Here is a 23,589-nt window from a genome sequence, read left to right as displayed (position 1 = left end):
TGGATGTTGGTGTAAGTACTTGCCCTGGTAATTACTTTCCTTTTCCATCACTTTTTCTGAGCCCCCATTTGCCCACCTGTAAAGTGGGAACAATGATACCTGTTTCACATGGTCATTTGAAGATTTAGAGATTGTAGCAGTGAGTTTTGGGGGGTAATCAGAACAGGTAATAAGAAACTAAGTCAGTTGGTTCCTAATATTAATAATATATGTCTGTATGACTGCCACCTTTGGTTTTTCTGAGATTGTGAGTGCTTTTGTTTTGTCTTTTTTTTTTTTTTTGGTGGGGTAGAAGTCGATGCAGAAAGTAGAGGTGGAGATGCCCCGGGCCTCTTGATAAAATCTGAACTCTTTAGCATAAATGGCATCCAGGGTTTCTTCTTGTCCATCCAGTATCGACTCCCACCCTTCCCCAACCTTGACGTGAGTGTGAACCTTTTATTCCCCGGACTTCTGTTCCCTCCCCTCCGAACCTTCATACTTGTTTCTGTGCCTCGGTTACTCAGCAACTTCTTGAAACCAGGGACATTTGCTAGATGAGTGACTGACTGACTTTAGTCATTCTCAGGAGAGCAAAGACGTTTGTGAAGGGACATTGACGTGCCCAGGGCTCAAGAGCCATTCACGTAATGCCCAGTGCTGGGGGCCATGGAGGATAAAATGTAGCTTGAGATGCAGCACTTGCCCCTCAGAGAGGCCAGCAGTGAGAAAAAACACACAGCAAGTGCTGTGGAAGTATTACTGTTCTCTGTACTTTTGGAAGAAGACTACAGAAAAATAATTTTCCACGTAATTCTCATTCTTGTTGTTTTCAAAGTCATTCACACTGAACAAACATCCACGCTCAATCAAGGGATTAAATTTTAAATCAAGGGATTAGAGTTGCAGCCATTGCTCATTTCTCCATGAGCTAACACAAGAGCACAGCTTGTCAGACTGCTTTTTACCTGTGCTTTGCCATCTGTTACCTTTGTATCTGTCTTCTTTCTATGTATCTTTTTTTCTATCTGTCCTTGATAAACGTGCACAACTTTGAGGTTTTCATCTGGCACTGATGTCCGCGATGAACTGCTTCTTTCTCTACGAGCAGAAATGCTTAACTCCCCATCTAATGATCTAATGATCTAATTGTGAACAAACACTAAGATACAAATCTTTTTTTTTTTTAATCTGCATGTGTGACTTCATTTTATTCTCTAAATATTTCAGTATTAATATTATATTTCAGTGTATTTCTTATAAATAAGGTCATTCTCTTGCATAACTGCTGTTCAGTTAACAAAATTGGGAAATTAACATTGATACAGTCTTATTCCAGTTTTACCAGTTGTCCCGATATTATCCTGTTACTAGGCTATGAATTTTTCTTTCTTGCAGGAACACTTGGGAGATGTCTTATGACTTAAAAAAAAAAAAAAAAAAACCCTGAACACAATCCTTGGATGTAAATGATTTGAAAAAGGCAGAGATTTCATGAGACCCATTTCTAACTACTTTTGCCATTAATAAACTCTGAGCCCTGTTACTTGGTTCACTCTTTCTGGGCCAGACTGGAATGAGAGGCTCAGCAGAGCAGCATTGGGCAAGGACCTGTATGCTGACAGACGCCTTCCATCTAAAACTAGAGTAGCAATAATCAGAAATTGAAATAAGAGAATTATAGGAGCTATAATATATGTCATTACTTGACACTAAGCATTGGGCGGTGACTACATATTTTCCGTGTTGTTAATGCTAATAATTTCTGTCCATATAGTATTTTACTTTGTGTAAACCAATTAATGTCCATTTGTAAACAAGAATGTGCTTGAATTTCACTTATTTTTCTTTGCATAAGAGTGGGCTGGTTTCAACCAATCTGTTTTAGGCTATCGAAAAGCTGAGTGAGGTCTTGGTAGAAGAGGAAAGAAAAGAAAAATTGGTATATTATTTACCTTTATATAACAGAGTATTTGGTAATCTTCCATTTGTTTAGATTAAGAATATATATAATTAAGACAACATAAATGGTAATGACTATAATTATGTAAAAGTAAATATGCTGTGATTGGCAGTTGAATTTCATTTTTAGTTGCCTTTTTTTTCTTTTATAGCTTTTCACCTCTGGTTCCTACATCTGGATTGTAGCCATAAGTGGACTTGTAAGTGTGATTTCCTCCCCCTCCTCACCTCCCCTCTTTCCTGAAGAAACTTGAGGGAAAATGTCATATTGAGATTATGGGTTATATTCAGTTGTCTTCAGGTGTCAGATTCCATCTCAAAGCCACTGCCTTAGTGATGAAAAAGCCAGTTACATGGATCATTGAGACAGAAGAGACCAGATTGTCTCAGTTTTCAAGGTAATTTTAGTGAAAGTTTTAGCTGAGTTTCTTGTCTGTGTTATTTTAAAATTACATTAGCAGTAGTTGAGGTCATAGCAGGACGAAAACAGCAGAAAAAGAAAATGAAGAAGTCGGATTTGCCGAAAGCAGGGAGAGAGATTTTGTTTCTTTCGGAAAAAGACTTGGTCATGCAAGGGGAAAAATAAGGTTAAGCGGAAAGTCAGGTGGATGAGAACTGATGCAAGATTCGTCAGGGTGCGTGGCCGGAGAAGGAAGAGGAGCTAGCCGAAGGGTTGGGTGGTGTCTCATCTGTGTGCCACACAGAAGCGTCATCTTCCCCATCCCCATGCTCTGTATTGTTTTGTTTTATTTTAATTAACTTACGTCTTCAACTCTATGAGGTATCAAGAAGGAATCTAAAGCATGAAATTGAGCTTTATTTTTCATCCATGGCTTAAATTTGAACACCCAGATTTCTATAAAAAATATGTTTATAACTGGTATATGTGGACGGAGAAGGCAGTGGCACCCCACTCCAGTACTCTTGCCTGGAAAATCCCATGGATGGAGGAGCCTAGTGGGCTGCAGTCCATGGGGTCACTAAGAGTCGGACACGACTGAGCGACTTCACTTTCACTTCTCACTTTCACGCATTGGAGAAGGAAATGGCAACCCACTCCAGTGTTCTTGCCTAGAGAATCCCAGGGACGGGGGAGCCTGGTGGGCTACCGTCTATGGGGTCGCACAGAGTCTGACACGACTGAAGCGACTTAGCAGCAGCAGCAGCAGTATATGTGGAACATAATTTTAATTTCTTTCTTGGAAATGACTAAGAAAGTTACAGACTGGATTCACAGGGATATGTATAACATCAAAGGGAAAGGATTTGGACATAACTTTGCATTCCACTGGGCTTCCCTGGTGGCTCGGCAGTAAAGAATCTGCCTGCAATGTGGGAGACCTGGGTTCGATCCCTGGGTCAGGAAGATTCCCTGGAGGAGGGCATGGCAACGCACTCCAGTATTCTTGCCTGTGGAATCCCATGGACAGAGGAGCCTGGTGGGCTACAGTCCATGGGGTCGCAAAAGTTGGATTCGACTTAGCAACTAAGCCAGCCCCCCCCCTCCCCCGTGCATTCCACTGCAGACATTTTACGTAAGTTATCACTACTCACTCTTGTTTCCTGGGTGAATAGTATGATGGGACACTGGGTCATTACTTTAAGCCGGCTCACTTCTGTCCTTCCTTTATGCTCTCCTGTGTTTGTTCTTTTCATATACGATTTATTCCTTCACTCCTCGCAGTTTCCAGCCGCAGTTCTGAGGACTGAAGTCACTTTGTTTCCCTCTCCCGAAACACTTTCCACCGATGCCCAGATTGGCTTCAGGACTGCAGAGCTGAAGTCCATTGTGAGGTCTTCAAACCATCTGAGCTGCCTGGTGTTCTTAAGACTTGTAGTGACTTAAGGACAGCCAGGGGTCATTCTGCTCGTGTGAGGCACAGTGGCCAGGCTCTGCCCCATCTAATCTCATCCCCACTTGATCTGCCAGCTTGACTGGCAGGTTCTTAACTAACCTGAAGACAGTAAGTTGAGAGTTCATTGCTTTCATAATGAGAGCAGCCTGAGAACTTAGTCTTTCATTTGTGATACATTCTGTTTCTCTTAACAGTGATAATCTTCAGTCCTTTTTTTCCTAAAACTTCCAAAAATTTGACAAGTACCTTATTGTATTACATCTCATTGTGTTAGTTTTCTGTTGATTGATTTGCTGTCATTGTCTGAGCCCTTCTTCAATATAAACTCACTATGTGACTCATTTGTTTTAAGACATCCCGTTTTATTTCTTTATTCTGTTTGCAGACTCCTGGTTTTCAAATAAGTTCCTGATACCACTTCAGAAAGTTTCACTTTGTGACATTCAGTGTTCTAGAATTGAAGGTTGCATTTCTCAACTCTTTCTAGTCTTTTTAAAATCTAAAGTTTGTGTGTTGTGGTCAGTCTTTTCTAGTACACATGCTTAACAGGTGGTAAGGGGCTGATTTAATTTCATAAAGGAATCAGAAGTTTAACAAATTTTTAACATTAACATTCAGAAGAGTGAATTGAGTTGCTCGATATTTGAAATATAATTTTCAGATGAATGTAGCTTAGAATAATCCCATTATTAATAAATATCTCTGAGCCAATTCAATCTTCACTTTATTGTAAGTAATTCGACCAGGGTTACAGACCTCCTACCATTACACAAATCTGATAAATCTTCATATCAACCTTGTTCTTTATTATTATCCCAATGTAGTTAGATGATACTAATTGTGTTGACTTAAAATGATTAGTGTCAGTGATAATTACCCCAGTTTTCCTTCACATTATACCGTAGATGTTAGTGCTTGTTTTGAATTTAATGAATATTTTGTTTCTGACTTTTTCCAGAGAAGCAGACTTTTATTATGACATATTTAATACAATATGGTATATTTTAGATAAGGATAATTATAAAGGAGGGTGTTGTTTTTGAGTGTTTGGTTCACACACCACTGATTATAGGATCGAAGTCTGAGATTCATAAAGCCACAACTTGTCCCAGATGTCTCTTGCTCAGCGTGACTCCTCCTCTCCCCATATTTATCAAGCAACTTCCTTTTTTTGTTTTTTGGGGGTTTTTTATGTTAAAATACTAAAAATAAAATAAAATTTTTACTCTCCCCCCAAAAATGCACAGATAATATTCAGTGTTTTGGAGGAATACTAGAAAACCTGTTGATAAAAGATCACCTTTTAACTCTGAAATCAGTAGTTCTCCTAACATACTGTGTGTAGTAAGGAAGTAATTTTATTTCAATCTGTGTTTTTAAGAGAAAGAGCTTTTTTTTTTCTTATAAAGAGAATTTGTATAAACATAAGTAATGTGTTATCTGCTGTCATAGAAACCAAAACCTTTACTCATGCTTTTCTGAAAAGCTGCCAGCTTTGGGTTTATTTTATTTAGTTATGGGTGGATTTATTTTGCTTTAGGCCAGTTTTTCTCTCTCCTTGTGTCACCCATCCTGTCATGATTAGAAATGTTTCTGAATACCCAGCTTAAAAGTATCCCACTGATTAAAAGAGGAGAAGGAGGGTGAATTCCACTAGTACAGTATTTTGCTAGGTTGGGAGTGATGTCGCTGAAAAGAATAAGGACTTAAGTATTTTTCCTGATTGGAGAGGGGGTTAGGGAAGTGTGTTTAGCTTTCAAGCAGAAATAATGAATTGATTTGCCCAGAACAGCTAGGATCCGTTTTGTGATCCCTTGGGGATTCCAGTTGCTGCCCAGAAAGTATAAAGGGCATTTGGTTTTGCATAAAGATTGATATTACTCACATGTAACATTGATACCTATTTTAATATCACATTGTTTTTCCATTGACCGTTCTGGCTTTGAATACCAACAGTTAATGCCTAAAAATATGACTGTTTCCTTGAAAGTTGGCAGAATTGTATAATAATTGATATAGTACATAAGTGAAATATTTCCATTTAAGTGGGTACTTCAGAAATATTAGTCTGCACCTCCTTGAGTCCTATTCCCACCTCATGTCTCACTTTTCTTCATGTCTTTTTTTTTTCTCTTCTTCATGTCTTTTGTGGGAGACCTTCTTTGGAGGAAGTCACTCTATTCCACAGTTCCACTACATTTGTTACATGTTAATAAGACTTTTTTCCTTAAAGAAAACATTGGTTACTTATTGAACTTTAAGTTCTTTGTGTGGTTCTGAAGAAAGCCTTCAGGCCGTCTGTAGCCCTGCACTTCTTCATTTTCTGCCATCCTCTGAATCATAGTAGTGAGTCATTACCACCGGGATGTACCCGAAGTCTCAAAAGCTGAAGTCTCAGGCCTGAGCTGATTCTGGAATGATTAAAATAGAAAGAGCCTGCTGTTGCCAAGTTTTCTCTTTTCATAATTCATGTCTTCATCATCGTTTGGTCCTCTTTCAAGCTGTTTGAGAGCAGGTGAAGAGGCAGGCCTGTCCTCCTCAGACTCTGGCTTCTCCCCATCAGCCTGTTGCTTTCACAGTCTAGCCATTTCCTGCATTTGTTACCTGCTCTGTACAGTACGTCAGACTTTGATTATCTTACAATCAAGTCACCGTAGTGTGAAAGAAAATCTGTCCTACCCAGTAACAAGATTAGAAACATAGATTCATACCAGATTCATTAGGACCTTGGACGTGGTCTGAGTTTGTATGTTTTTTCTGTAGGCAGTGGGTGTAGATCTTTAAAGAGTAAATCTTTAAAGCTTTTCAAACAAAAACTTCATGATGGTGTGAGATTATAGACATCTTATTAGGGTTTGTAAGTCACAGAAGCGGGGAAGGGGAGAGTTGAGCAGCCTTGAAGGAATCAGGATGGCACATCTGTGGGCAGTAAATTACCTGTCTCTCTTCCCACCACAAGAGTTTTAAAGACAAAAAGTAAAACATTGTCTGATGGTAACTGTAAAAGAAAAAGCACCAAACAGAACCTTATGTTGATGGGCTTTCCATGATAAATCATTAAGTGAAAAAAGCTGACGGACCTAGCGGAAGCCACTGTGGAAATCAGAACTTCTTTGGAGGAAGTTTTGGAGCCCTGACCTGTTTCCCAGGTGAATGAGGATGGGTGTTGATTCTGCTCCTTTTCACATCTTTCTCTGCTCTTCACTCTTGCTTTTCTTCTTCCTTATTCTTTCTTCCCTTAGATTTCCTCTCCCAGCTCACCAAAGGAAGGGTACAGCATAGCAGATCATCATCCGATGCCTAAGGTTTTCAGTTGAACCTGAGGGATTGAGATGATTTTTTAGCATTTCATTGAAAATGAGGACAGAAGCTGCAGAGGGAAGTCAAGGGTGGTCGAGCTCTGAGGTGGGTTGGGCTTGTGAAAGAACCTCATGTAGAAGACAGTGGATCCTTAGAAAGCAGCCATATGTAGAGGGTGCTTTCACCGTCTTCTAATTAACACAGTATTTACAATCCCACCACCAGACTGAGTGCTTATCAGTCCATTGTACAGTGCCCCCTCTCTCTCTGATTCTTTCACACCCTCTCTTTCCTCCCCCTTCTTTTCCCTCCCTTCCTCTCTGAGCCCCCTTCCCCTATCCTGACCCTAGGTAGCCTGGACCTACTGAAAGAAGCCTTCTGTCCTCTTCTTTGTTGAAACAGTTACAACTCAGTCCACTGCTGACAGAGTGTTGTCTTAGACAAGTGTTGCACGGGGAGTGACTGGTAGACTTTTAAATGTTCAGTGCAGAACAAATGAAATCATGCCAGTGTCTTGATAAAAACCGGCACAGAGTGCCTCATAAGATACAGCTATATAATTGGCATTACTGTCACCTGTCTTTTACCTATAGGCAAAACCTTGCCCTCTTGCAGAGCCTTTCAATGTTAGGCCTCCTCAGGTCCCTCTCTCAGCCCATGGACACTGTACTCTGGAGTCGCTGAGCACTTTACCCCTCTGACATCTCATGCTGTCTTGAGATTCTTTGTCATCACTTATTTTTCTTTAACAAACCCATGGCACATGCTATGTCCCACCCATTGGTAGTAGATTATATTGTTTGTTCTGCTGTTTTGTTGGTTGAGCGTATTTGCTGCCCCTTCTCCCTAACCCCTCTCTGCAGGGCCTCTAGGGGCCGTGTGAACGTCAGACTCCACTCTGTGACTTACGTGAGCCACCAGACTATGAGCAGCAGTGATGGGTGCCTCTCAGGCAGAAGTTTTAAGCACCCTTGTGCGGTCCCACCATTGCTCTGTTCATTTTGTCATGAGAAAAACACGTGCCAGATAGATGTTGCTCTCTCAGCCCAGATCCCAGAATGAAGAAAACACACAGAGCAGGGCTATAGCCAACGTGCAAGATGAGTGAAAAACAGCCTTTGTAAAAACAACTGAAATTTGGGATAATTTGTTATCACCGTATAACCTAGAGAAAGCAGACTAACACAGCTCTTTTCTAAGCACTTTACAAATACTATTTATTTAACTAGTCCTCCTAAAAACCTGATATTGTAGACACTGTTGTCCCCATTTTATAGATAAAGAAACTGAGGCACAAAGAACTTATCTGCCAAGAATACAAGCTGATACGTAGCAGAGACAATGTTCAAATGCAGGTTCTGGAGCTTTAGCATCTGTGCTCTTCAGAGGTAGCTTTGCATAACCATATGGCAGTTTCTTCCAGCCATCTCCATTCCTTCACCATTAGATCCCTTCTTTTCCTAGAAAATCGTATTCATTTAAGTTCTAACTCTGAAGCCTTCTCTGAATCTGCCCTTTCAATTTAGAAACTATACATTATTCTTTATCATCCCCAGTGCCTAACAAAACATCTGGCATTTCATCTATATTCTAGAAATACTTGCTGAGTTTCTAAAAACTCAGATAAAATTCAGTATTATCAAAATAATCATTTCTGTACAACAAAACACTGCTATTCTTTGTGATTGTCAGAATGTTGTCAATGTGTACCGCCTCATTAGGTTCTTGACACACTCTCTGCAGTGGTGGGGAACCTAGGCTTCTTGTTTTAAAACTGAAGCTCAAGTTGCACAACTGCTGGGCGATTGAGCCAGGACCAAAGGCCAGGTGTTCTGGTGGTGCAGTGGGCCCAGTGCCTTCCAGTGCCTATTTCAAGGCTCTGATCCATGTCTGCTTCAAACACAAGACACTTAGGTACCAGCTGTTCTTAGATCTTCCCTTGCCAACCCCACTAAGGTAAGGCCCTGATCATCATCCATGGAGACTGGATTCTGGAGGCAGATCCTGGTCATAAAGAAGTTTTAAAAGTATCCAGAGGTGCTGAAAGACCCATACCTCCAATAGTTCCCTGCAGCCTTCATTATGAATTTTGTGGGCCGACCAATATCCAAGAAAACATTATCCTGTTGGCAGCCTCTGATTTCTTCTTAATACGAAGAAATTGGTCTGTAGCTGTATTGTACTTTCTCTTCTAAGACCATCAAAGATATTCATTTAACTGGTCCTCCATATGATGGATTAAAAATGCAGCTCAAACATCACCTTCAACAAACTCATTGTCTTATGTCTCTGGCGTTGTCGTGTACAAGAAAACTAATAGATGGAGAAATATACCATGTTCATGGATCGGAAGAATGAATATAGTGAAAATGAGTATACTACCCAAAGCAATCTATAGATTCAATGCAATCCCTATCAAGCGACCAACGGTCTTTTTCACAGAACTAGAACAAATAATTTCACAATTTGTATGGAAATACCAAAAACCTCGAATGGCCAAAGCAATCTTGAGAAAGAAAATGGAACTGGAGGAATCAACCTGCCTGACTTCAGGCTCTACTACAAAGACACAGTCATCAAGACAGTATGGTACTGGCACAAAGACAGAAATATAGATCGATGGAACAAAATAGAAAGCCCAGAGATAAACCCACGCACCTATGGACACCTTATCTTTGACAAAGGAGGCAAGAATATACAATGGAGAAAAGACAATCTCTTTAACAAGTGGTGCTGGGAAAACTGGTCAACCACTTGTAAAAGAATGAAACTAGAACACTTTCTAACACCATACACAAAAATAAACTCAAAATGGATTAAAGATCTAAACATAAGACCAGAATCTATAAAACTCTTAGAGGAGAACATAGGCAAAACACTCTCTGACATACATCACAGCAGGATCCTCTATGACCCACCTCCCAGAATAGTGGAAATAAAAGCAAAAATAAACAAATGGGATCTAATTAAAATTAAAAGCTTCTGCACAACAAAAGAAACTATAAGCAAGGTGAAAAGACAGCCTGCAGAATGGGAGAAAATAATAACAAATGAAGCAACTGACAAACAACTCATCTCAAAAATATACAAGCAACTCCTGCAGCTCAATTCCAGAAAAATAAACGACCCAATCAAAAAATGGGCCAAAGAACTAAACAGACATTTCTCCAAAGAAGACATACAGATGGCTAACAAACACATGAAAAAATGCTCAACATCACTCATTATCAGAGAAATGCAAATCAAAACCACAATGAGGTACCATTTCATGCCAGTCAGAATGGCTGCCATCCAAAAGTCTACAAGCAATAAATGCTGGAGAGGATGTGGAGAAAAGGGAACCCTCTTACACTGTTGGTGGGAATGCAAACTAGTACAGCCACTATGGAGAACAGTGTGGAGATTCCTTAAAAAACTGGAAATAGAACTGCCATACGACCCAGCAATCCCATTTGTGGGCATACACACCGAGGAAACCAGAATTGAAAGAGACACATGTACCCCAATGTTCATCGCTGCACTGTTTATAATAGCCAGGACATGGAAGCAACCTAGATGTCCATCAGCAGATGAATGGATAAGAAAGCTGTGGTACATATACACAATGGAGTATTACTCATCCATTTAAAAATAAAACAAAACAAACAAAAAAGAATACATTTGAATCAGTTCTAATGAGGTGGATGAAACTGGAGCCTATTATACAGAGTCAAGTAAGCCAGAAAGAAAACACCAATACAGTATACTAGCACATATATATGGAATTTAGAAAGATGGTAATGACAACCCTGTATGCGAAATAGCAAAAGAGACACAAATGTATAGAACAGTCTTTTGGACTGTCTGGGGGTGGGGGGGATGATTTGGAAGAATGGCATTGAAACATGTATAATATCATATAAGAAACGAATCGACAGTCCAGGTTCGATGCAGGATACAGGAAGCCTGGGGCTGGTGCACTGGCATGACCCAGAGGGATGGTACGGGGAGGGAGGTGGAAGGGGGGTTCAGGATGGGGAACACGTGTACACCCGTGGCGGATGCATGTTGATGTATGGCAAAACCAATACAATATTGTAAAGTAAATAATAATAATAATAATAAAAAGAAAACAAAGTAAAGGATGGCTTTGAGAAGGCTTTAAGGATACTGTAGAATATATTAAGCTGGGTCAGTACTGCTGCCGGTCAAAGGGAAAAGAAATGGAGATAAGAGGTCAACAAGAAAACACCCAGATGTTTTCATTCTTGATGATTCCTGATAGACTACATGGCAGTTGCCACACAGAGTGCTTTTTTCCTTTTCTCACAGAGTCTTCACGTTGTTTCCCTATCAAGAGATAGGAAGTCTTGAATCAGTTTTGATTATGTCTTTCAGCTGATTGTTTTGAAATAGAAATGTCCAGTGTTCCTTCCTCTTTGGGGCTGATTATGTTGATATTTTTCTTATATCTTTATGATCAGCTCTGCGAAAGAACTATGGTAAAATCAATGCATGTGATTTTTAATATATTTATTATGTGCGTGCTTAGTCACTCAGTCTTGCTGATTCTTTGTGAACCCCACGGACAGTAGCCCGCCAGGCTCCTCTGTCCATGAGATTATCCAGGCAAGAATACTGAAATGAGTTGCCATTCCCTTCTCCAGGGATCGAACTGGGGTCTCTTGCATCGCAGGCAGATTCTTTACTGTCTGAGCCACCAGGGAAGTTGACATATTCATTATAAACGACAGCATAACTTATTATCGATGTCTTCTTATGTTAGTTTATGTTAGCTGGAAATATTTTCAAGATATCAGAAGTTTTTTGTTGCTAAAGACTGGTTTCAGTCTGTGAAAGTCTCACCTCTTTTATAAAATTTAAGATGAGAAGTATATATCTAGAAATTTCAGTCTTCCTAGATCTTCACATTTACTTTTATGAAAAAATTTTTTTGTTGTTCATTAAAGTATTACAATACAATAAAATATACCAACTTTAAGTGTACAGTTTGGTGAATTTGGGTACTTGTATACTGTTTTATAGCTACCACAACAATCAGGATAGAAAACAGTCTCTTCTCCCTAAACATTTTTTTTCATTCCTTTTGCTCTCACCCACCTGCCATCCCCAGATAACCACTGGTTTCTTTATGTCACCACAGCTTTGCCTTTTCTAGAATCTCATATAATTTGAATCCTATAGTATGAAGTCTTTTATGTTCTACTTATTTCACTTAACATGATGTTTTTGAAATCCATTTACCTTTGATTACTGTTTCATTCCTTGTTATTGTAAATATCAATCCCTAGTATGTTACACCACAATTTGTTTGTCTGTTCATTATATCCAGGTTTGATTATGAGTAATATTGCTATGAGAATCTGTGTACGCATTTCTGTGTGCACATATGTTTTTACTTCTCTTGGGTAAATGCCTAGAAGTAGAATTGCTGGAATTCATCATTTGAAAAATATATGGTACCATATTATTTTACAAGGTTACTATACCATTTTGCATTTCCACCATCAATATATCAACATTCCAATTCCACCATCTCCTTGCCAGCACTTGGCATTGTTAGCCATTTTAATTTTAGTCATTCTAGTTGGCGTGCAGTTATATCTTGTGGTTTTAATTTGTGTTTCTCTGATGACTAGTGATTTGAGCATCTTTTCTTGTGCCCATTTTATATTCTGGGTATAAGCCCTTTGTTGGATATATTTTATAAAAATTTTGTGCCAGTCTTTGGCTTGCTTCTTTGTTTCCTAAACTATTTCTTTCAATAAGCAAAAGTTTTAAACTCAATTAATTCAGTGTCTCAGTTTTTTAAATAGTTTGTGCTTTTGATATCTTATTTAACAAATACTTGCTAATCTGATGTCACAAACATTATGTCCTGTGTTTTCATCTAGAATGTAATAGTTTTTGCTATTGCATTGAGGTCTGAGATCCAATTTGAGTATGATTTTTGTGAAGTTAAGGATTGAGATGTATTTTTTTTCCCATACAAATGTCTAGCATTATTCCATCAATGTTTGTCAAAAAGACTTCTTGGCGTATTACCCTGGCTCCTTTATTGAGAGTCAATTGACCAGTGTGGGTCTGTTTCTTGACTTTCTTTTCTATTTCAGTGATTTATATGTGTACTCTTATGCCAGTACCACTTTGTTTGAGTACTTTTGAGAGTGGTAAGTCTTAAAATCAGGTAATGCAAGTATTTCAGCTTTGTTCATCTTTTTTCAAAGCTGGCTAATCTATTTGAGAAACTTTGATTTTCCATATGTACTTTTAAATTAGCCTGTGATTTTCTTCAAAAAAGAAAAAAAAAAGTTAAAATTTAACCTGAGATTGCACTGAAACTATAGATCAATGAAGGAAAGATTGCCATTTTGATGATTTTAAAAATATCGCCACAAATTATTTTGTATTTCAAGAAATGGAACTTAATTCCCCTCTTCTAGAATGTGAGCTCTACTCAGCGATTCACTTACAATGAATAGAAAATGGCAGAGATGATGGAGTGTGACTCCAAAGGGCGGATCACAAAAGACATATTGCTTCCATATTGTTCTCTCTCAGATCATTCATTCTGGGGGAAGCCAGCTGCCATGTCACAAGGGTCCTGAAGCAGCCCTGTGGAGAGGTCTACATGGCAAAGAACAGTGGCATCCCGGCAGCAATCAGCACTAATCTCCCAGTTGGGTGTTGAGCTACCTTAGAAGCTGGTCCTACAACCCCAGTCGAGACTTCAGATGAACATAGGTAGGATGACATCTTGAATGCAGCCTCATGAGAGACCTTGAGCCACAACCACCCAACTAAGCAGTCCCTAGATTTCTGACCACATAAACTGTATGAATATTAAATGCATATTGTTTTAAGCCACTGCGTTTGGAATAATTTGTTATTCAGTAATGTGTAACTAGTACAACTATTTTAATAATATTGGATCTTCCAATTCATAAACATAGTATGTGTCTACTATGTAATTTTTTAATTCCCCTTTTTAATTTTAAAATTTTCAATGTATAGGCCCTATACATCTTTAATTAAATGTATTTCTAATAATTTGTGAGGTTTTGATGCTATTTTAATTGGAGTTTTGTCTCAAATGTTTGTTGCTAGTACATGGAATGCAGTTGATTTCTGTATATTGCTATTGTATCCTCGAGGATACAATAGCAATTTATTTATTTATTTATGGTAGCTTTTCTGTGGATTCTTCAGGGTTTCCCACATGTTAATATATGATCAAGTCATCAGGAAATATATTTGGTTTATATGTTTTCTTTCTTCCTTTCTGATCTATGCATTTTATTTTTCTTGCCTTATTGCACTAGCTAAAACCTCTAATATAATGTTAAATAAGAATGGTGAATAGACATCCTTGTCTTGTTCCTGGTCTTAGAAAGGATTGAGTTTTTCCCTGTTGAATCTCTGTCTGTAAATGCATAAGTTATTCTTGATATTTAAATTCATTTTTATTATTTTTAGTCCAATGTAAGAAACAGATTTTAACATAAACCTATTTACTTCTTAATTTTAGTTTTTTGAATCAGTTTATGAAAGTGAATATAATTATAAAAGAGGACAGTCTCCTTGTTGGAAGGGATATTAAAAGGTATTTACCTTTTAGTGTTTGATTAAGGCTTTTTGCCATGTACTAGAGATTCGAGCTGTCTCCCAGTGTATTTTTTCCTTATTAACAGAACCTTCATTTTATTAGGGGCAGCAGGACCTCCAACTAAAAGATCACATTTTCCAGCTGCCTTTGTATCTAGGTCTAGCTGTCAAGCTAAATCTTGGCATCCTGGCCAGTGAACTACAAGCATACTTATTGGCAGGACTTCTAGGAAGTCTCCTTAAAGTAGCCTTTTGTCCTTTTGTTCTTCCTCATTTTCTTCCCCCCACTGCCTGGAATGCAGTTAAGATGGTTGGAGCATTTCTAACATGAGAGAGAAGTAAATTTCTGTTGTATTTAAACCACTGGAATTTACAGTTTTCTGCTTCATGCAGAAAACCTCATCCTCTTGATGCATGATTTACTGAAAGGAAAAGCTTAGAGCAGCTTTCTAAGACAGTTTCTTAAAAACAAATAATCTATTATTAGTTCAATTAATTCTGTTCCTCTTCTAATTCAAATTCCCAAGAGTCAGAAGGATACCCAGTGTTTTAAATAGATAGTTCAAAATAATAATGAAAATGAAAAGAGAGCTATGGGAAATTCATCTGAATCACTTTTGTACTTGACAAAGAACAAAATAGCAAGACTTTCAATAAGTGCTAAAGCTACTTGATTCTGTCATGAAAAGGACAGTCATTTCATAATTAATTACAAATGGCACAAATAATTTTGGGCACTTCTGATTTGTGTACATATTCTTTGCATAATAAAATAAGTAATTTCCTTCCTTCTTTCTTTAGCATTTTCAGTGAAGAAGAAGGAATAGGAAAACGAACAGTTCTTCAGAGCAGGAATTTTCTTTGTTTTGCTCCCTGCCTTTAGAACACAGCTGGGCACATAGTGGAAGTTCGGTAAACATGCACTGAATGAATAAATGAGGCCTCAGTGGGCCTGCTTTCTTCAGGTCGTGAGTGAATATGCAGTCTGTGTGAAGGGGTCCAGGTATCAGGGGGCGTCTCTTCCCCTGTCTCGTCTTTATCTTGAGACAGTCATGCTCTCCTCCAGAGTGACGGCCCCTGTGTTTGTCCTGCTGTCCCGCCAGATAAATTTCTCACGTGTTGGGACCTTGGTTCACCAGGACCGCAGCAGTGTAGTTTGCCAAGTGGGTCTCTGTTCAGCCGTAGTTGACTGGAGAAGGAGATCAGTAGAAACCTGCGTGCTGGTGCCATGTCATGGTTTCTCACCTTTGCTGGCTGTGGCTTCATGCTAACACTAAACAAGACCAGAGGACAGTTGAGGTTTACTCTCTGTAATCAAGAGTTTCGCATGGTTCCACCCAGCAAATTAAATTCTTTATCCCCTCTGGCCCAGACTTGCAACTGCAAGAGGTCCAGAACACTCTCTGGTTGCCTGACCCCTGGGGCCCTCTTGCTGGCCAGGATTCCCAGTTCCTGCCGCTTGAGTGTTCTGGTTCTGGGTGTACCTGGCCTTTGCAGACACAGCCCACATGTTCCTTCCCACTGTATCTGAACATCCTAGACCTGTCTCCCAGCCTGCCCAAGACCCCTGCCACTGCTTCACCCCTTGTCATTGGGTCTCTCAGCTTGATCTGGGGCTTCTGGGCTCTGTGGGCCTGCCAGACCCCTCCCTTAGAATTTCCCCTGGCCTCTTGACATGCAAATCCCAGCAGATGGTCTATTTTTAAAGCCTGTTTTTTTCCACAAACTCTATGGGGTTTCAACCAAATTCTCATTCAGAAGTCCCAATATAAGAGGGGTTCATGAGATAATGAAAATGAAAGTTAAAAGTAATGTGTAAGGTAGTATAATGAATAAGTATTATTCGTAATTCATAATACTCTCTCAAGGCTTTTGATAGTAATGAGGTATAACTTAGGTAAAGTTTACTGTGCTTATCCCCCATTTTCTCCTAGAATAGAGTGATGTGATTATCACATATTTATAGGAAACTAAATTCTTAAACCTCTTTATATTTTAATCAATAGTCAATCTAAGAAAGAAATGGAAAATTTTATCTGAGCCAACCTGAGGATTATAACCCAGGACAGTCTCCCAGGGAGCTCTGAGTACTGTTTGCAGAGGGAAGGAGGTGACCAGAACATATGTGATGTTGACAGAAGGGTGCATGCAATCAAGAACGCATCTTGGCAGAAGGTTGCTGCTATTTGCAAGGAACAGATAGCTTAGTTAATGATTTGAGTGCTTTTCTAAGTGTGGGAAAATGCCAGACCCTGAGTTTATGACATTTCCTCCTGAAATATCTAGCTGTCTGAGGGCCAGCTCTGTCAGTTTTCCCAGAGCACAGAGTGCCTCACCCTGAACTTTGTTTTGAGTTCCTCCCAGAGTGTGCTATAGGTCAGCAACTGCAGCGGCTGGTGATTTGATTCTTAGAGAACTGGATGGTGGGCAGCTTTCTTCATTCTCTCTCTTCCCTTTCAGTCGTAATACTCACTAAGGCTTGGGAAACATTTCGTCACCAGCTTTCCCCAGTGCTCTTAGGAATGCTCGTTCCCAGGTCAGGAGGATTTCATCATTAGGCTACTCACTGCTGTTACTGGACTAGGCCTTGTTCACAGTAGCCACAAGCCTCTGAAGCACCCATCTGACTAGTGCGTTATTGCTCTAGGAAATGGTTCCCTCTTGTTGCTTCTTCCCTTGCCTGGAGTCACACTGTTGGCTCTTAGAGGATATGCTTTTGGTCAGTTGTTTCACGTCGCCTGGTCATCATTTATTTTACACAGATTTGGTAATGCAAGTAACAATAATCTTGTAAAATAGTCAAAATATAAGTAAAATAAGGTCATAAGTATTTAAGCTATGAATTTCCATTTCGTGTGGCCCAGTATCTCCCCAGGTCATCTGACCAGTCTGTTCTGCATCAGTCTCTATCTTTGAGGAGAATGATGTCTTGGCATTGTTCACCTAAGGTGTCTACACGTACAAGGTATGTGGGGGTCATCGTGACCCCCCACAGGATTGAGTAAAGGGTGTTATCATCTAAGGAGTTGCCTAGCAGGCGCCAGAAGGAAAAAGATTGATCTTTGTGGTTGAGCAGGAATTTTTGCCGATGGGGAGGGCTGGGTAACCACATGACGAAGATGCAGTTCAGTTCAGTTCAGTTCAGTAAAGAAGAGGGGAAACAACGAAATGGGCAGAGAAAATTTTATGTTTAAATTTTTCTTGTCTTACCTTAACATACAAATTTTTATTTCATCGCCCAAAACATTTTACAGTAGCACTTTACTTATTTGACGACTTGAGGTGGTGCTGAGGTACCAGAGGCGTGAACCAGTGGATTCTATGTTTTTGTCATATGGGAAGTATGAACTTAGCACCGAAAAAGTGTGTCCTTTGGTACCTTTCCAGTTTCCTTTAAAAGAATCTAAGATGACATATTTTTTAGACCATTCACTCACCATTCTCCCAGCAGGTGTTCTTCTAGGTGCAGAGGCCATGAAGTGATCAAAATCAACCAGAATTCTTCCCCTGCCAGAGCATACATACATTCAGATAAGTGAGCCTTAGAATAGAGCTTTATGCCAATGAGCACACTTTATCCCTGCCAGAATTTGCAGTCATGCATTTGTTCATTGCTGAGTAGAATGTACTAATTCTTCATAGGCTGTCCCTCCTAAAATTGAACACATGATTTCATAATTGTATATGTAATGGTGGGGGGATAGATATGGGCAAGAGAATAAAAATCTTCAGCCTTCCTCAATTCCTTAAAGGAATCTCTGACCTACCCTTCCCATTAAGAACCACCCCTGCCTTACTAAATTGCGAGCTCCTTAAGTACAGGCAACAATTGTACATTGTCATTACTTTTTTCCTTATTTCTTTAAGACATATGATTGCATAAAGCGTGAATAACACAGTTGTTATGTGCGTTCATAATGTATTAGAACAGAAAAGTATCACAGTGAATGAGGGTAATGTTAAATGGAACTCTCCTCTCGTAAGTTTCCTTTATTTTACTTGAAGTATTTTGATATTAATTCTAAGCACCTTGTGTGTATATTGAAATCCCTAGAGCAAACACAAGAAAAAATATGAGATATTGCTTTAAAAATTCCATTAAAGGAATTAAGATGAAATACTGAAAAGTATTTGCTTAATGCAAAAGGAAATAAGAAAATAGGAGCAAAGAAAAAAAAAACAGTTGAGACAGAACCAAACAGCAAAATTCATCTGTATCAAGGTAAATATATTGTGTGAACAGGGAAAGATGCTGATCAAAAGGCAGAGATTGTCAGACTGGATTTAAAAGTGAGAAACTGCCGTGTGCTCTCCACAAGGCACACTTTAAACGCAGACACACACACACACAGAAGGCTGAAAGTAACAGGATGGAGAGAGATTAATACGCAAATAGAAATCAGAAGTGGCCACATTAATCTAAGACAAAATAGACTTTGTGAGTATCACTGAAAACAAAGAAGGAGACTTTATTGTGACAAAAGGGTTGATGTATGTGTGACTGATAACAGCTTCCACATTACACAAACATGTTCCAAATACTTGGGGTTAGAACTGTGGGCAAATGGATAAATTTACCATCATAGCTGGACACTTTGAGATGAAAAAAAAATAAAAATTAAATTTTTTACTTAATTCAAATCTCACAATTCTGATCTGTTTAGATTTTTTTCACAGTTCGTGATATTTATGACAACATTTTGCTGTCTTCAGCTGAATCACTGTGCTTTTGCTGTTGCACAATTCCATTTTCCATCTTCTTTTTTACTCAGACCTTCAGAAAAGGAATCCTTACTTCCTCGCCCCCTTCATGTAACTTTTAGCCTACTGTAGCTTTTAAATTATGAAGTAGACGAATGTATGTTTTCTTTTATAATCTAGGCTTTATGTTTCTTACTTAAAAATCCTTTCTCATCCCAGTGCCAAAAAGATGTCCCTTCTATATTTGCACAGAAAGATGTGCATTTTCGTAAATTACATTTGTGTCCTTAACCCACTGGGAGGTTTTGTGTGGTATCAGGCAGAGGGGGCTTGTTTGACTTCTTCCTTCCGTGTGGCCCGTGTGTTCTTTTCGTGTGTGACATACCCATTTCTGCTGTGTACCAGGTGCCTTGTAATCGAGTCTATGTCTCTGCCCTTGCTCTTTACATCAGTTTGACACACTCTAGATAAAGACCTGGGGCTTCCCAGGTGGCACTAGTGGTAAAGAACCCGCCTGCCAATGCAGGAGACAGAAGACACGCGGCTTCAATCCCTGGGTTGGAAAGATCCCCTAGAGAAGGGCACGGCTCCAGTATTCTTGCATGGAGAATCATGGACAGAGGAGTCTGGCAGGGTACAGATCACAGAGTCACGGAGAGTCAGACATGACTGAAGCAACGTAACACACACACACCCATAAAGACCACCCTGTTTTGCTTACTCAAACTTTATAGCATACTTTATAATCTGATAGGCCTCAGTATGCTTCCCTGAAATTACCTCATCTATCCTGTACCCTTTATTCTTTATTTTTAAATCATTTTATCATGATACGTAATACACACCAAAGTGTCCATAAACTCTTTAAGTGTCATGAAGCCAAACAAATCACGATGAAGCAAGCGTGTATGGATTTATTGGCTGGGAAGTACATCTAGTCAGGCCTACGTCCCGCTGAAAGATTACCAGTAATCACAAAGGGCAGAATCTCAAGTTCATTTTAGTGCTTCTCTTTATACATGAAGATGCAGGAATCTGAGGTCACTGAAAGTACTTCCTGAGCTGTGCATCTGACCATCTGGGGACCTGTGTATCTGAAGCGAAGGGTGCCTTCTCCTACCTTTTCATCCTGAGCTTTCCCCAGGGCGCACCGTCAGTGCATGACTACCATGGGTTGTGACTTCACCCTTGTGTAATGAGCTGTTTTGTTCTTTTTTTTGTTGTTCACACTTTTAAGGATTTCTTTCTCTGACTCTCATGGAGCTAGATGTACATTTCATTTTATTATCTATCTTGGGACTCTTAAACTTTCAGTTTGAGTATTCATATTCTTTGTTCATCCTGGAAAACTCGGTTATTATCTCTTGAAACAAAGTCTTCTTCTTCATACATTTCCTCTGTGGTCTTCTTTTGGAAGCTCCGAAGACATCCACGGAGGGCCTCTGTGTCTGTCTGGAGCCCCCACCATGGAGCCCAGGCGTCCCACAAGGGGCTGCCCTACCCTTGCCAGAGCCTCCCTGATGCAGGCCCTGCCGAGCCTTTGCCTCCTCCCTGCAGAGGAGATGGGTTGCTTCTGGCACTGAGTCCTCTGATCCTCCCCTTCACTCCCACCTTCCTCTGTCATCCATCTGGGGCCCTTCTCCCACCTGTGGATTTACCCTTCCTCTCGACTGCTAAGTGTGTTTTCCATTTTGTTAGTGTGGTTGAGGATTACAGATGTTCTCTCGTTGCACTGAATCTGAAGCTTGTTTCTGTTTTCGTTTTCTCTGTTGTTTTGTACAATTCACGAAGGAAGTAGCATGGAAATTATTTGAAATCCTTTTCCATTCGCCCTTTAGCCTCCTGCAGTCTGTCTGTTGCTTCTACCACTGCACCAAAGTTGGTTAATTTTGCCAAATCCAACTGTCATTTTCCTCTCTCGCATCTTACGTGAACTCTGGGCTGCATTAGACACGGCTGTTTCCTTCTTAAAACACTGTTCTCTTAGCTTCAGCAGTACTAAACTCTCTTAGTTTTCCTTCTTACTTGCAGCCCCTTCTCAGATTGCTTCACTGGCTTCTCCTACTCTGTCCATCCACAAAATCCTGGTGTATCCCAGTTTCAGTCCAAAGTCCTCTTCTCTCCTCTGTAGTATTCCTTCACCCTCCTATGGTCTCTTCTAGTTCTCATGCTTTAAATGTAGTCTGACACAACGGACTCTCAAATCTTTGTCTCTGCTAACTTTTCCCTTGAGTTCCAGAATTTTATATCCAACAACCCACTTGACGGCTCCACCAGGATTTCTCATAGATACTCCTGAGTTCATTCTTGTATTGCCTTTGCCGTTTTCTCTGCCTGAAAGGTTCTTCCTCCAGTTCATCAAATCACTGGAACCTCATTATCCTTAAAAACTCTGCTCAAGTGTCACTTCCACCTGAGCTAAAGAAGATCCCTGCTCCAAGTCACCTTACTGTAATTCCTTCATAGATCTTATCCAGAATCATTTTATATGTTTGCTTGTTTATTGTCCGATCTCCATATTGACCATGACTGTCAGAGTAGGGCTTTATGTATCTTGTCTTCTGCTCGGTTTTAAGTGCCTAGAACAGCACCTGGTATATAGCAAATTCTCAATAGATTTTTGCCTAATTAGGTAATTTTATTAATAAAATATTAAAGTGTACTTTTCTCTTACTAGAAAGTGACCAAACCTGCTCTGATTTGATATGAATAACTTCTTATCCTAAGAATCAGATTCACAAAGTTGAAGATTTCTAACAAAGGAATAGCCATTCTCATGTTTACCTAGAAAACCACAGGGACTCTTTAGATTCCTCTTACCATGTAAATTGCCTTAAAGATGAAAAATAGTAAGCAGAGCTGTTCATTGCTAACTATTGGCAAGGATTTCTAAATCTAGGAAAAATCAATACTTGATAAATTTATTAAAATACTATATACATTTTAGATCATCTTTATCATCTGTGTTTTCTGATAAAGGTATGTCTGGGTCACATCACTGACTATTAGGGTTGTTTTCTGTCAGTATCTCTCTCTGATGGCCATCTGCCAATAAAAGTAACCACAAAGTTAGTACAGTGTGAAAGTGTCTTGATAATCAGATATTTTATGGCTTTTTTTTTTTTTCTGAAAGACAACATTGTTTTTAAGTATGGTGCCAGTACTTTCAAGTGTTAAATAGGTAGGATTTTGCTGTCTCTTCTAACTTACTAAAAACACATTTGTTTACTGAGGAGATTGAGTTTTTTGTTGGTTTGGTTTGTCCTGCTTAGTATCCCGCAACTCTGTAGGCATTCTGGTTTTCACCTCACCCTACGAAAGTGAAGGCAGAAGCACCACCTGAAGTATTTTACGGTCACTGATTTCTGTGTCAGATATGTTCCCTAAAAATGTTATGACCTGTCAACAATGCAGTTGGACTCTTTCTCTTCTAGGCTTCTGGGATCTGCTACAACAGCAGAATGCTGCAAGTCCACAAGGTGCTATATGTGCCCAGCTGGATGGCCAGGTTCTGCGCTTGGACCCTGGAGCCCCTCTTCTCATCCTCGGAGCCCAGCAGTGAGGCCAGGGTCGGGATGGGGGCCACAGTGGACATCCAGAGGCAGCAGAGGATGGAGCTGCTGGACAGGCAGCTGATGCTGTCACAGTTTGCACAAGTGAGGCGGCAAAGACAGCAGCAGGTAAACGATAACAATCACAACCGAAAGCTGAGAGGTGCTCAGGGGCCTGCGTAAACATCTCCTCTGAGATCGTACATGTGGTTGGGACCATGTGTCATTCCTCTGCCTTGCATCATGGATATCTTGACATGTTTCCAAGGTCTCTGATCGTGACTATTAGTGTTTTCTTTGGAAGGTAAAAAAAAAAAAGTAACTTGCCACTGAAAGACTGGTCAAACTGGACACTCTGGCTCCATTTCCAATAGATAAGCATGATTTCTTAGAGAAACACCAACCTAGTTAACAAGACGGAATATTTATCTGTTTTTATCATCTTGTAAAAGCCACAGTGTCTTCCTGTTAAAATGCTTATTATTGTGTGCTCTGGAGTTTAGAGCAGATATCAGACTTCTTGATTTTCCTTGGTTGAGATGGAGAGACTGTGAAGGTAATAGAAGTTCAAGGAAACAACCAATGAGTCGGTCAGATAAGTGCTGGGTTTTCTCAGCCTTGTCATTAATCGTCAG

The 23,589-nt window shown here is 39.6% G+C and overlaps 1 protein-coding gene across 2 annotated transcripts in view; it reads left to right on the top strand.

Moving 5' to 3' along the window:
* The window catches only part of UBAC2 (UBA domain containing 2), a 170,310-nt gene that overhangs the window by 106,739 nt on the left and 39,982 nt on the right, over positions 1-23,589 (top strand). The window contains exons 6-7 of one of the 2 annotated variants that reach the window (XM_006043896.4): positions 2,094-2,141; positions 22,838-23,083. In XM_006043896.4, coding sequence (XP_006043958.3) covers positions 2,094-2,141; positions 22,838-23,083 — 294 coding nt within the window. The remainder of the gene's footprint in view (positions 1-2,093; positions 2,142-22,837; positions 23,084-23,589) is intronic. The other variant, XM_045162547.1, reaches the window with a different exon arrangement.

The sequence above is a fragment of the Bubalus bubalis genome, chromosome 13 (genome assembly GCF_019923935.1).
Source record: "Bubalus bubalis isolate 160015118507 breed Murrah chromosome 13, NDDB_SH_1, whole genome shotgun sequence".
Classification (NCBI taxonomy): Eukaryota; Metazoa; Chordata; class Mammalia; order Artiodactyla; family Bovidae; genus Bubalus; species Bubalus bubalis.
This window is presented reverse-complemented; position numbering and strand designations above follow the sequence as displayed.